General features: G+C 40.8%; 2 protein-coding genes across 2 annotated transcripts; one reads left to right on the top strand and one right to left on the bottom strand.

Moving 5' to 3' along the window:
• Positions 1–2909: 2909 nt before the first annotated feature.
• On the top strand, positions 2910–6850 carry LOC115451312 (retrovirus-related Pol polyprotein from transposon 17.6). Its single transcript, XM_030179598.2, is given in 2 exon segments — positions 2910–5079; positions 5082–6850. Coding segments are annotated over 2 exon segments (3723 nt in total). The 5' UTR covers positions 2910–3125.
• A 2053-nt stretch (positions 6851–8903) lies between these two features.
• Positions 8904–13830, bottom strand: LOC115456464 (protein C12orf4 homolog). Its single transcript, XM_030185552.2, has 9 exons — positions 13577–13830; positions 12938–13128; positions 12424–12560; positions 11711–11935; positions 11035–11235; positions 10523–10712; positions 9969–10134; positions 9745–9863; positions 8904–9428 (listed from the first exon to the last, which is right to left on the bottom strand). The coding sequence occupies exons 1-9, from the start codon at positions 13755–13757 to the stop codon at positions 9210–9212; spliced, it is 1629 nt and encodes a 542-aa protein (XP_030041412.2). The 5' UTR covers positions 13758–13830; the 3' UTR covers positions 8904–9209.
• Between the last annotated feature and the right edge of the window lie 292 nt (positions 13831–14122).

Genomic DNA, 14122 nt, shown 5'->3' with positions numbered 1-14122 from the left:
CGTTGGATAGCCCTTTGTTCGTGGAGTGCTATAGGCTATATATCATCACGCTATACCCAATAGGAGCGGAGCAGTAATGTCTTATCTCAGGAACTACCGGTCCAAACTGAAAAATTCTTTTTGCGTTGGATAGCTCTTTGTTCGTGGAGTTCTATAAGCTATATATCATCACGCTATACCCAATAGGAGCGGAGCAGTAATGGCTAATCTCAGGAACTACCGGTCCAACCTGAAAAATTCTTTTTGGGTTGAATAGTCCTTTGTTTGTGGAGTGCTCAAAGTCATATATCATCACGCTATGACCAATAGGAGCGGAGCAGTAATGGCTAATCTCAGGAACTACCGGTTTCAACTGAAAAATTCATTTTGTGTTGGATAGCCCTTTATTTGTGGACCGCTATAAGCTATATATCATCACGCTATGACCAATAGGAGCGCAGCAGTAATGGTTAATCTCAGGAACTACCGATTCGAACTAAAAAATCTTTTTGTGTTGAATAGCCCTTTGTTTGTGGAGTGCTCTAAGTTATATATCATCACGCTATGGCCAATAGGAGCGGAGCAGAAATGGCTAACCTCAGGAACTACCGGTTTGAACTGAAAAAATCTTTTTGTGTTGGATAGCCCTTTGGTCTTGGAGTGCTATAGGCTATATTATCACGCTATAACCAATAAGAGCGGTACAGTAATGAAACATGTTGCAAAAACGGGGAAAATTATTAGTTTTGAGAGCTTCCGTTGCCTGCGCTGCGTAAACGGTTAAAGTTATGCAACAATGATGTATGACGGGATTGTTCCACTTAAAAAGTTCTAAAAAATATATTATAAAACAAGGTCCCCCGCTGCATCTGTCTGCCTGAACGTGTTAAACTCAAAAACTACCCAACGTATTAAGATGAAATTTCGTATGGAGACAGTTGGAAGACCCTGGGAAGAACATAGGCTCCCGGGAAACTACTACTTTTATAATGGAAAACTTTAGCCTGAAAAACTTTATAACGCGGGCGGAGCCGCGGGCAAAAGCTAGTGTTTTTATATTATTTGCAAATATGTGTAGAAAACGGACAAGCTGCTACATCCAAAATGAATATATAAAAGTATTGTAACGACTTAAAGTCAAAGTCGCCGACATGTTTACAAATAATTGTGTATAGAGATGTACCGGTTCGACAAAACGATAAATCTAATTACCGATAATTAATTATTGAAACATTTTAATATATTCGATTTGTGAGGCGATATGTTCTTTAATTATTATAATAATATTTAATCAAGCAGTGGATGCGTCTCAAATAAATAAGTAGTTAGTTTTAGGACTAAATTGATTATAGATCAAGTCGTCTATGAAAAATGTTTTTTTAGTTTTTAATTCATATTGATTTACTTTGTTTATTTAGATTCTATATTAGCGACCCGCCCTGGCTTCGCACAGATAGCAGAGCATAATATATTATGCGAACATTTATTTTTCTGTCGTACAAAATATTTATGAATTATACATATAAAAAATACCGTTCTTCTCTCTCCCTCCATCCGGGGGCCTCAAACTCTCTCCACATTAAATTACTATCGGATCCGCCCGTGTGAAAGATTTTCTGGTATAAGGGTCCCGCTAAATATTTTTCCGAATAAAAATAACCCTATGTTGAATAAAATCGATTTTTGTATAAATGATCGATATAATCGATCCAGAATCTAGTCGAGTAGTATCCCTAATTCTTACTTCATTTTTCAATTCAATTTAATGTCACTCACACTTCACTCATCAGAGACAAATAAACTAGACTCTCACTTTCCATATAATATATTATAATTCTCTGACTCTCACTATATCATTGACGATTCGACTATTATAAAGACTCTGTGCGATTGATTACGATATCGACATACACTGGCTGTGATTTCTGGACTTTGTGAACTGATGTTACAATTTACCTGGCATTGATAACGGATACGAAATGGAAATTGCTTTCTGCATTAATTGTGGCTCTGCTGGCGGCTCCATGGTGTTGGAGAACGAGCAGATTCGCCATTGTATACAAAAATGGACAGCGCCTCGTTTGGTAAGCACATTTTTCTTTAATCGTACAAGTTTAACTGCCGCCAAACTTCTAGTTCGCCCCTCAGTTCCTGTTTTTGGTAACTGCGTAGAGACAGCGAACAGAGTCTGTATACTACCTACTACACACTTAAGCATGTGGCTGTGGCAACTTAAGAGCAAACTAGCAAGTATATTGTTGATTAAAAAATGTGTGTCATATGCTTGAAGGTTTCGTACATTTAATACAGCTGGAAGATTTGAATACATAAATCTGCTTTCCGTGTGACACAACATTAATATATTGCCATTCTAATTTGAGCATAATGTGTTTGTTTGTTTTTTTTTTCAGGTTGTAGCCCTTGATTTTATATGTACAGCATGTTGGACCACGGCCCAAGAGCCTATATATACTTTAGCTGTAACAATGTTAGTAGAAGCTGCGTGCTCTGTAATAGAATGTTGGAACTCCGGACTAGGTGATTGTGATTGGCAAAACTGAATTGATAAATAATACCTATAGTAAACCGGATGGCGATGTTGCCAGACCGGACAACTCGCGGCCGTCTTCCCGCGCGTTTTGCCGAGTGACGCGTAGTGCCGTCTCGCTCGTACACGTGTGTGTGTCCCGCGCGGCGACGGTGTTGGTCGTACGCGCCACTCGGTGTTAGTTAGTCGGCGTCCGTTTTACCTTCCGAGCGGACCGTGTGTTGTGTGCGAAATTAAATGTTCCCTGAGTGTTTCTCTTGTTTTATGTATATGAGTGTATGCCCCTCATATTTGGCGCTCCAACGATAAAATGGATACACGAAGTCGAAGTCGCCAGCGTCGGGACGAGTTCGTCGCCATTCCGGCCACGTCTACCGCTGCCGCCCCGACCGCGCCTCCCTCGACACACAACTCCGACTGTGGTAGTCCCATCGCCTCTGGTACCGGCGATGACCCGACACCGCAGCGCTCACGCCGCGTGCCCGATATCGCGGGCGCAGCAGCCACATCAACCCCAGAGGGGACCTTTAGCCAAGATAGTGTGACAGCCATTTTGTCGGCATTACAAAGGTCACAAAACGAAGCCCTACGCGACATAATGGAGACCGTAATGCGAAGTTCAACATCCACATCTAACGACGCGACCTTGGCTCGCTGTAAGGCCACGTTTAGCGGATCACCAACAGAGTCAGTGACCACGTTCATAGATAGCATCGAAAGCTACATCGACTGCTGTAAGGTGTCGGACGCTAATACGATCAAAGGCATGTCGATGCTGCTCAGTAAGGACGCCGCAATCTGGTGGCAAGGAATCAAGAGCCAAATTAACAGTTGGACCGAGGCGAAAGACAACTTAATCAGCGCCTTCGGAGACCGCCGCCCGCCACATAGAATATACGTCGATATTTTTAAAAATCCGCATCGCGACGAAAATACCGATCTGTTTGTGGCTAAAATACGATTATTATTTTCAAAATTGCCAAAAGGAGACTTGTCGGAAAATGCCGAACTAGATATAACATACGGCCTTTTGAATCCTAAAATTAAAAAACGGCTCCGCAGAGAAGAATTCTCGTCTTTCAACGAGCTCCTAAAACTGGCGAGAAGCGTGGAAGACTCCAATAAAGAAAAGCGTGGTTCTGATCACGCCACACACGCCCCATCGCCAGGCCCCCGTAACACAATCACACAAGTACGTGCCGGCCGCGCTCCCGCGCCGCCGACACGTGTTGCTACGCGCTCCCCGATCGCCCCGCCGAGTGCCGCCGGCGCTGCGACGCACCGAGCCACGCAGGCCGACGCGACACCGACGACACCAGTCATCACATCACCAGCTAGTACATCCAGTGCTGCGAAGATGTATCGTCCGCAGTGTACATACTGTCGGCGGTACAACCATACGAGAGACCAATGTCGTAAGTTGGCAAATCGAGGTGAGTCCAGCTTAACTAACATTCCCGCGCAAGTGTGTGATAATAGTGAAATAAATAAAGAAAGCTTTTATAGTGTCGAATTTTCGCATTCGAATAATAACGTACGTTCGCTAAAGTGTTCAATCGGTGGTGGTCAGTCAAATAAACATTTAAACGCTATTGCAACTAACAGAATGTCTAAGCATATTGCTAATAATAATAATGATAATTATAGTTTAAGAGCTAGTCATAATAATAATTTTCATTGTACTTATAATAATTGTAGTACGACAGCTAGGGTCTCACAAAAATCACTTCAAGGTGTAAACTATAATTCAAAGTATGTAAATTGTATGGATCCGAGTGAATATGTACGTAACTCAAAAATTTATAATTTTCGTAATTGTATGGATCCTAATGAATATGTACGTAACTCAAAAATAAATAATTTTTGTAATTGTATGGATCCTAATGAATATGTACGTAACTCAAAAATAAATAATTTTCGGAATTTGTCTAAGAATAAAAAAAATGTTAATAGATTTAAGAATTATGGTTATTGTAATGATTGTATATGTAGTGGGGACATTGTAACGTTAGAAGACGGTAGTGAGAGGCCAGTTGCATGTCGCGAAGTTCGTCCTATTTTCAAAATTAATATTTTGGGTGTTACTGGTACAGCTTTAATAGACACCGCCGCGAAACATTGCATTGCTGGTCACACGCTGTATGCTCTCCTTCTACGAAAAGGTCAACCCCTTGTTCCCTCAACGCGTAAGATCAAGCTTGCTGATGGCTGTGTGCGGGTCATGGAAGTTCTTACTACTACTTTAGCGGTGAGTTTAGACCATAAAATCATTAAGATACCATTCCTGATTTTTCCCGATTCCAATAATAATGAAACACTCCTAGGCATTGATTTTATTACAGCTGCAGGAGTTGTTATTGATTTTAATAAAGAAATTTGGTATTTTAGTAATAATAATACTATTACACATAAACTACTTTTTGAACCTACTGCAAAACACATAAGCTGTTCTACTGCGAATGTTCTTCGTGATGATGAAGGATCCCAACTTCATCCAGCTGAGCGTAGAGCGCTCGCTGAAGTCCTCGTCAGTCACGAGAATGTCTTCAAAGCAGGGGAGGTCCAACTCCATACGCAGAGCACCGCATCGATACAGGTAATCATCCACCTATAGCAGTGCCGCCGTACCGGCTTACACCAGCGAAGAAGGAGTTGATGCAGCAGGAAATAAATAAAATGCTAGATGATGACGTCATCGAAGCATGTGAATCAGCTTGGTGTGCACCGGCATTGATGGTGCCGAAGTCGAATGGTACAATTCGATTCTGTGTAGATTACAGACGCCTTAACGCAGTCACCAAGTCTGACACTTACCCGATGCCACGCATCGATGAGCTCTTACAGTCAACGAAAAGGAATTGCTATATGAGTACATTAGACCTTCAGTCTTCTTACTGGCAAGTAAGTATTAGGGAGTCTGACAAAGACAAAACTGCCTTCATATCTCCTCTCGGCACCTACCGATTCAAGAAGATGCCGTTCGGTCTTAAGAACGCGCCGGCAACTTTTCAACGACTGATTGACCGACTTCGTTCTTGTGCAGCCCTGAAAGATGTAACAATTCTAGCGTACTTAGACGATATTTTGGTAATCTCTGAAGGATTCCAGAAGCACCTAGAGGACCTAGAGCTGGTGTTGGCACGTCTTGAAGAATTTAATCTTCAAGTGAATCGCGGTAAGTGTGTTTTTGCGAGAGAGAGGGTGAAATACCTTGGCCACATCATAACCCAAAATGGTATTTCTACCGATCCACAAAAGGTGAGTGCAGTTTTAGACATGAAAGAACCTTCTAATCTAAAACATTTACGAACCTTTTTGCAAACTTGCTCATGGTTTCGAAAATTTATCCCAAATTTTTCTAAAGTGTCCGAGCCTTTGACACGCTTGACAAGAAAAAATCAAGTATGGACCTGGGGTTTGGAGCAATCCCAAGCTTTCAGTGAGCTAAAACGCTTGCTCACTTCAGCACCGATACTGGTTCAACCTGACTTCAACAGCCCTTTTATTCTGCGCACAGACGCAAGTAACTTCGCCTTAGGCGCAGTATTGCTACAGGGAGAAGGTAAGCAGGAAAGGCCGATTGAATATGCCAGTCGACTCTTAAACAATGCTGAGCGCAACTACTCGACTACAGAACGGGAAGCGCTCGCCGTTGTCTGGGCAGTCGAGCGTTTTCGGGCATATCTCGACGGTCAGCCAGTAATCATCGGAAGTGATCATCAACCACTTCGCTGGCTATTATCTTTAAAATCGCCAACAGGTAGGTTGATCCGTTGGGCGTTAAAACTCCAGTCCTTTGATATCAAGTTCGAATATACACCGGGAAAAGCCAACGTTGTTGCAGACACTCTCAGCAGACCAATCTGTTCGAGTGAGACTCGCAACGAGTGTGGTATTTGCTCCACTATATGTGACTTACCGACTAAGTCGCCAAGCCAAATAAGACAAGAGCAACTGGCCGATCCCGAGCTGATGAAAATTTTTAAAGAACTTGAAGGTACTGACGAAGTCGCTTCACAGACATGGTGTGAACGCGGATACCTCATGGATCAAGGTGTTTTATATAGGTATAACCCGGATTCAGAAAGCGAGTGTCCCCAACTCGTCATTCCAGCGGATCAAGTAATTAATATACTTAAGGAACTGCACGACTCTCCGTTAGCAGGCCACCCTGGAATCGATCGAACGTACCAAAAGGTAGCGCAATTATATTATTTTACAGGAATGCGAAGAATAATAGCTGATTATGTAACAGCCTGCATTCACTGCCAACGCTATAAGGCATCAAATGCCAAGCCACCTGGCCTTTACAAACTCCGGTGATGAATCAAAGGAATGAGGTGCTCGCTATAGACCTTTTTGGCCCTTTACCAGAAGGAAGCCAGGGGGAGCGTTGGGTTCTTCTTATTGAAGACACAGCCACACGTTGGGTAGAATTATTCTCTCTTCAAGATGCCACAGCAGAGGCGTGTGCCCGTGTCCTAATAGAAGAGTACTTCTTACGGTTTGGTTTGCCTCGTCGAATTATATCTGACAATGGTGTGCAATTTGTCTCTGCAGTCATGCAACAATGTATGTCCGTTCTGGGTGTAAAGCAAAACTTTGTTCCTCTTTACCATCCCCAGTCGAACCCCGCGGAACGCAAAAACCGAGATCTTAAGGCAATGTTAGCATATTTGGTGGAAGAAGATCACACATCTTGGCCGAAGAAGCTGCCACTAGTCCGCTTCGCCCTGAATAGTTCCAAATGTCGAACTACAGGTAAGTCACCAGCATACTTGGCCTTTGCCAGAGAAATGAGATCTCCCACAGAAGTTACACATGACCTTCGGGCTATCCTGGACAAAGGAAATTTTGTCCCACAAATAACTCCTTATCTTAGGAAATTCGTTAACTCCCTTTCGGCTATCCGTGAACGTGTTGAAATACAACAGGATAAGACGAAAAAGTATGCTGATCAATCTCGCCGCCCTGCAGAATCTTTTCAAGTAGGTGATTTGGTACTCCTTAAATCCCATGTGCTTAGCAACGCGCCGAAGAACGTGACAGCTAAATTTGCGCCAAGGCGTGATGGACCATATCAAATTTTGAATAGGGATAGTCCGACAACTTATACGTTGTCTCATGTGGACCAGCCCAATGAAATCCTCGGTAAGTACCATAACCAGGATCTTTTTATCTATAGGAGTAAAGACGACCGCTCATCCCTTCCTAATCCCGTTCTCCCAAAAAAGAAGCGTGGACGCCCCGCTTCTAAAGCAAAGGGCCTAGTCCAGGAACGAGGACGTTCTCCTAGACTAGAGGGGGAGCATATAGTAAACCGGATGGCGATGTTGCCAGACCGGACAACTCGCGGCCGTCTTCCCGCGCGTTTTGCCGAGTGACGCGTAGTGCCGTCTCGCTCGTACACGTGTGTGTGTCCCGCGCGGCGACGGTGTTGGTCGTACGCGCCACTCGGTGTTAGTTAGTCGGCGTCCGTTTTACCTTCCGAGCGGACCGTGTGTTGTGTGCGAAATTAAATGTTCCCTGAGTGTTTCTCTTGTTTTATGTATATGAGTGTATGCCCCTCATATACCATAACAACAACCCTCCTGCACAATACTCAGATAATATTTTATAAAACAATGTAGGTGATGAGGAAATAAATAATATGAACTAAAAATATTTTTTTATTTGTTTAATTTAATCTTACATGCCCTAAGAGTCTACCAAGTGTGTAAAATATGCCATGCTTCTGATGAAGCGTGAATGCTCAACGGTGCGCCTTTGTCTGACTCTTCGGGGAATACGTACGACGTACGTATATATAGAAAATACATCAAATCTGAAGGGTACTCTTAGAGGATGTAAATACTATAACTACATAATTAGGTAACTTTTTACTTATAAAAAATTATAAGAATCAAGTCTTAAAATAGCCTAATTTAAGTAAAAAATAATCAGATACCTACATAGTGATGAATGTTTAGGGCTTATATATATTAGATAGGTAATTATATCAATAAAAAGCATATTTAAAGCGTAAATGATAGGACTATAAATCTACCTTGAACATGGAAAAGCTTTCAATGTTTACTATCAATTATAACCTCAAAATCTCATCGTTTTTTGGATTGATGCGATATCCCAGCTTGTCCGTTTGACAAATAATATGCAATGAGAATTTATTAATGATTCTAAATATAACACACATTTTTCCATTGCTGTTGGTTCCAGGGCGAATTATGTATGGGCACAGAACAATGTCCTTTCTATAGTCCTAAACATGATGCGTTGTGTTACGTGCTTGTTACACACTGTTTAAATAACGTGCGGGATAGAGAATAAGGCCCCTGTTCAGAAGTTACAGAATAAAACAAAAGAATTTGTTTGTTTTACACTTATAATATTGAAGTATTATATTTTTGGTACATTAGATAAAATTTTCAATAGTTTTATAAATATGATTTTAAAAACTAATATAAAATTAAAATACATTCAGTAATATATTGAGTAAGGAACGTATGATATTAAAATACTACTTGGTGATAACTATTCAGAACCTAAATACGAAAATAAAATAGATTCTATTATTATCACAAGAATACAAGTTCCAATACACATCAACTGTTTAAATAATTGTCGACATCATAAAATTGTACAAATCGACCGGAATGATTTCAAAACATACATCTACGTTACCTTATCCCGCGGCTTTGAATTTGAGTGGATTGGAGATGCGGAAGATGGTCGGCAGTAGCGTGGCGAGCGACGCGAAGACGCGCGCGTCGATGGCGGGCGGCAGCGCGAAGTGCAGCGTGCGCAGCTCCGCGCCGCCCGCGCCCGCCGCCTCCAGCACGAACCCCTTCACGCACTTCAGCACCAGCTCCGCGCGCCGCGCGCACCACGCGCCCGTCATCTCCTGGAACCCGCACATCACGCTGCACTACCATTGTTATTTCACTTAGTTTGCTGGATTCGAGCGTTTACACAACGTCTTTAAACGAATTTTCAAAATCTAGATTTGTTTTGGCAGGTACATGATATAGTGAAAAAAAACTTTCCGGCACTGCGTCGGCAATTCTATTATATTGTGTATATTAGTTTTGCCTTCATAGGATAGGCCTAATCATAGTCCATGATGGTAGAGTTCCAGAACCTTACTCTACTAACAATTTACGGTGGGTGGAAATGGAACAAATTAACTTTGTTAGGTTATTAATAAAGTTCACTCTCACCTCTGACAATTCATGTCGCAGGAGCAACGGTAATGAGATGCTTGTGACGTCATTACTGCACGCCGCCTTTAACACGTTGCGTAGACCCAAGATGGCAGGGTGACGTGACGTAATATCACCTGTGGAGATAAATTTTGTTACTACTACTTCCTTGTCTATGGTACATTTTTGAAAATGTCAATCATTTTTCATGTTTATAAATATTAAGGTAGATTGTATCTCACCAGACTTAAGCGAGTGGTCATCTACGACAAGATGGAAGACGACATGCACGTCGCCCAGGTTGCTGTGGCGTGTCATCACCACGTCGCCTGCGCGGAGAGTCTTGCGCGACCCGCCGCCGTGACCAGCCGGCTGAGATCCGCGACGCGCTGCGTTACGATCTTCCGCCTAAATATTACACCATAATATAAACAAAATACAATTTTTATAATACGGGGCTACAATAGTAACCTAACGGCTAGATTCTTCATTGACAGTAAATCAAAGTAACTGTTGTCTAAACTAAGACTTTTGTGTTGTGGCTACTCTAATAATGTCGCAACCTATGTGTTGTGGCAACATTTATGGCTTTATTTTAGCTGTTATTTTTACAGTTCATTAAGTTATTATTACTCTTTTTATGTGTTTTTCTCTTTCTTTTAGTATACACCTGCCCCCGTCCTCTCTACACCACCCCAAGGTTCACTGAGAGAGAATGCCCATGGCATTAAGTCCGCCTGTATACCATGTGTACAAAGTGTAAAATAAATTAATAAATGTCAGTAACAGTACTCACAGGCTCTTTGACTTGTTCGTCGATTTGCCTCATCTGCCGGTCTAGGTCGCAGAAGTGGTACTCTGTGGAGCCGGTGGCGGCGGCGGCGAGGCGCGGCGACGGCGGCGACTCGCTCAGCAGCACCACGCCCGATAGCTCACTCGAGTACAGAGATAGCGATGTTTGCAAGCGCCGGGAGGACTCTGTTGGACTGTGGCATATATTGTTTTGTAATTGTCATATATCTTATCGTACAGAAAACATATAAATGAATTAAATGCAGTTAAAAATTCCTAAAATAACACAGGGTATGTTGCGAATTTTTTGAAGCCAGAACTGTTAGGTCTACTTGAAAAGGGGTATTTACTGTCTTGATCTGTATTTGATTCATATTATTGCACCACATATGCGGATATTAATATTAAATTATTAAAAAAAAAACAAGTCATGCCTTAACAGTGAAACATACATTTTATAATTGTTATTGTAAAAAAAAATGTTCCTAAATTATGTCAAACATCAGAGAGACTCACTTGTCAGGATCAACATTGCACAAGTCTAGCAGGTCCATGGCAACAATCCGTATGTTGTGGGTTTGTTTCAGCTGACTGCCCAGGTGGATTGTGAAGCTCTCCTCCATGCGACCCTGTGCGGCGGGGGCCATGCTTAGTGGTGCGGGGGGGCCGCCTAACGCCGCGCCCACTGCAGGTGAAAATGTGCCTAGGGGCGAGTTGCTGTAGAAAGATTTAATATTATGATTTTCGGTAAGGAACTTGCATTACCGATATCAGACCACGCGTTTTGCTTTGGTGAGGTTGTTTAATAAGAGTTAACATCCTTGCGAAATATAATTGAGTATTTGTTATTATCCTTCATGCAAGATACTATAATAATATTCCAACTTAGAGTCACGATTTTTCCAATATTTATCAGAGACGAATTGATTCCCCAAAATTACTAAATAAATTATTCCAAACAATACCTTTCATTTTATTTTTCTACGCATCAACTCGCTTAAAACGAATGATGATATCAAGTATTTAACAGTATTTTATGCCAGACAATAGATCAAATCGGCGCACGCGTCGCTTACGCGCACATTTAGCCTCTATCGACAAAACCCGCTCGCTCACTTTTGCTTCCTTTCGTTCATTTGGTCTGTATGTGGTAATATCATTATTCAGTATTATTATTGGTCAGTTTGGTGACCTGGGAGTTGTGAGTGCACTGGAGTCATGGTACTGGTCGAGCGTGGCCATGAGCCAGGTGCGGTGCTGCGCGCGCTGTGTGTGCGCAAGCGCATCGAGCGTGGAGCCCCAGCGGCCCGCCACCACGATTTGCTGCTCTAGATGCCGTGAGACTAGCTGGTTGATCTCTTCTTCAGTACAGTCCACATGTAGCAGCTTCATCTTCTCTTCCATCTCTTCAGTTTGACTGAATATAGATAACATATTTTATAGCATTAAATATGTGGTATTATTTTTTTTGATTGCAGCTGAATTTGCAAGTGATACAACCACCCATATAAGTAGCAACATAATATAAAACTTTGAATTATAAAATACTGTATGGCACTCTATTGCACTAGTCACCCTGATATATAAAATATTAAGTGTCTATGCCCAGTTATTAAACTTTGTATCTTTATATTTTCTTTACTATGAAAGTTATGTTGAAATACACCACATAGCAAGAAGTTGGAACAGAGATTTAACATTTTGTTATGTAGTTATTTACTTATCGGTTATTGGTATCAGTGTTACTGCAACAGTCAATATTGATATTTCATATAAATGGATAATCAAAAATTAACCATTTACCCCAGAATTGAAAATGTTTTCAGAATTCTTGAAACAACTTGCTAAAATCCTCAAACTTAAAGATCCGTGGCTGGTAAATTGCAGCTTAAATAAATATGTTACCTGTCAGTTAATTTTTTAATATCTTCATCCCTGTTCTTGAGGGTGTCCTTGACAGTTTTGGCATATGAGTTCTCCACTTGTAATATAGTCTCTAGTGCTGGTGAATGCACCAATTTGTGATAAGCAGCAGCAAAGACCTTGGGGGAAAGCAAGTTTGTTAAAAACACTATTGTAGAGCATATTGTAGGTGAGTATTATTAGTTTTGACCAGCAGTTATAACTGTTGAATTTTATTTATAAGTTACATTATTTCACACCAATTACCCTTTTTCAGAGGTAGGCAGATATGTAACACTCAACAGTGTATCAGCTCTAGTATTTCCCATGTAATATTAAGCTCTTTATATTTACTGAGCAGAATTTCAGACTGGGCTGATAATAAGTGCACTAATCCTATATCACTTTGCCCAACCTGGCTATCAATCATATATATGATATTCAACACGTCACTAAGTTTCTATAAATTCCTTAATTGAGTACTTAATTGTTGACTAGAAATATTTAGTACACTGACCTCCTCGTCAGGTGTTCCCTTTTGTTCAGCAAAGTCAACAACATTCTCCTTGAACAGTTTCTCCCAGTTCCTAACGATGCCTTCCACATTCAGCTCACTATTTTTCAACTGGTTTAAAAGTTTCTCATCTCGCTCATTATGAAATGTTTTTGTTTCCTCCGCCACAAAGTTTGCTAGCCTTTCATTGAGTTCTATAAGTAATTTGTAGGAGTTAAACTTCTTGTTGAGAAAGATATTTCCTTATTTAAAAAATACTTGTTGGCTAATATTAACATAGAGATTACTCAAATAAGTTCTTATAATGATGTAATTTTCGGTTAGATTTAGTAAAATATTTATTTCAAGCAAATCTTTTATTTTCTATTTAGTGTATGTAACTATTTCATATTTAAGATAAAATATCTCTTACAAATAAAATAGTGTTAATCACTCATAGGATTCTTTTAATTCTAGGGATAGTCCTAAAAATTTATCATTGGTTATAATATATTTTTTTTTAGGTATACATACACTGATATTGTATAATAGCCATCTAAACCTAATATATTTGAGCTTTTAGATTTATTGATTACGGGATCGGTGCGTTTTAAATAAGTACATTAGGTAATTAAACAAGTCCAGTCAAGCCAGTCCACCCACCGTCCTCTAAATACACCGGTATGTGAAACATCTTTATAACTCTCTGCACTAGTTCCCTGGTGGAGCCACTGTGGGGGATCTCCACCGGGACTTCCAGCTTGAACAATACATCCTCGTTTGTGCAAGTTGGGAACGAATATTTGAATGTTTTTGTTACGTTTGGCAGAGTTTCTGTATCCATTTTTATCAAGATTTTTATAAACAACGGGTGACATCGATTCTGATGTTTCACCAATGGTGTTTCACCGTCGTAATGTCGATGACGTTTGACGTATTCGTTCGGAAATTTGAAGTGTATTACACAATATTTCTCACAACACTTACTATGATGAGATTTTTCTTTTTTTATAACTAAAAGCATTGGGTTGGGTGTATGACTTCGTAAGCATTAGCTTTCGCCAGGTTCTGCTACTATTTTCCAGGAGTATGCTAAAGCTGGATTGTTTTTAGGGACAATCTGATCTGGACCAAAGACAAAGGTGACGTGGGACTTTTAACCGATTTATCAAGCTCTGTTGGAGAATTCTAGCACTGTAGTTATCACTG

Source organism: Manduca sexta, chromosome 18 (genome assembly GCF_014839805.1).
Source record: "Manduca sexta isolate Smith_Timp_Sample1 chromosome 18, JHU_Msex_v1.0, whole genome shotgun sequence".
NCBI lineage: Eukaryota > Metazoa > Arthropoda > Insecta > Lepidoptera > Sphingidae > Manduca > Manduca sexta.
Note: the sequence above shows the minus strand (reverse complement) of the source record. Positions and strands in the feature narration are given on the sequence as shown.

What these genes read in the sequence shown, in the direction of transcription:
- LOC115456464 (XM_030185552.2), bottom strand. Translation starts at nt 13,757, where the DNA reads ATGGATACAGAAACTCTGCCAAACGTAACAAAAACATTCAAATATTCG. An exon ending in AGGGAACACCTGACGAGGAG is followed by an intron (nt 12,561 to 12,937) that starts GTCAGTGTACTA and finishes CTTTCCCCCAAG; the next exon opens with GTCTTTGCTGCTGCTTATCA. An exon ending in AGTGCACTCACAACTCCCAG is followed by an intron (nt 11,236 to 11,710) that starts GTCACCAAACTG and finishes ATCTTTCTACAG; the next exon opens with CAACTCGCCCCTAGGCACAT.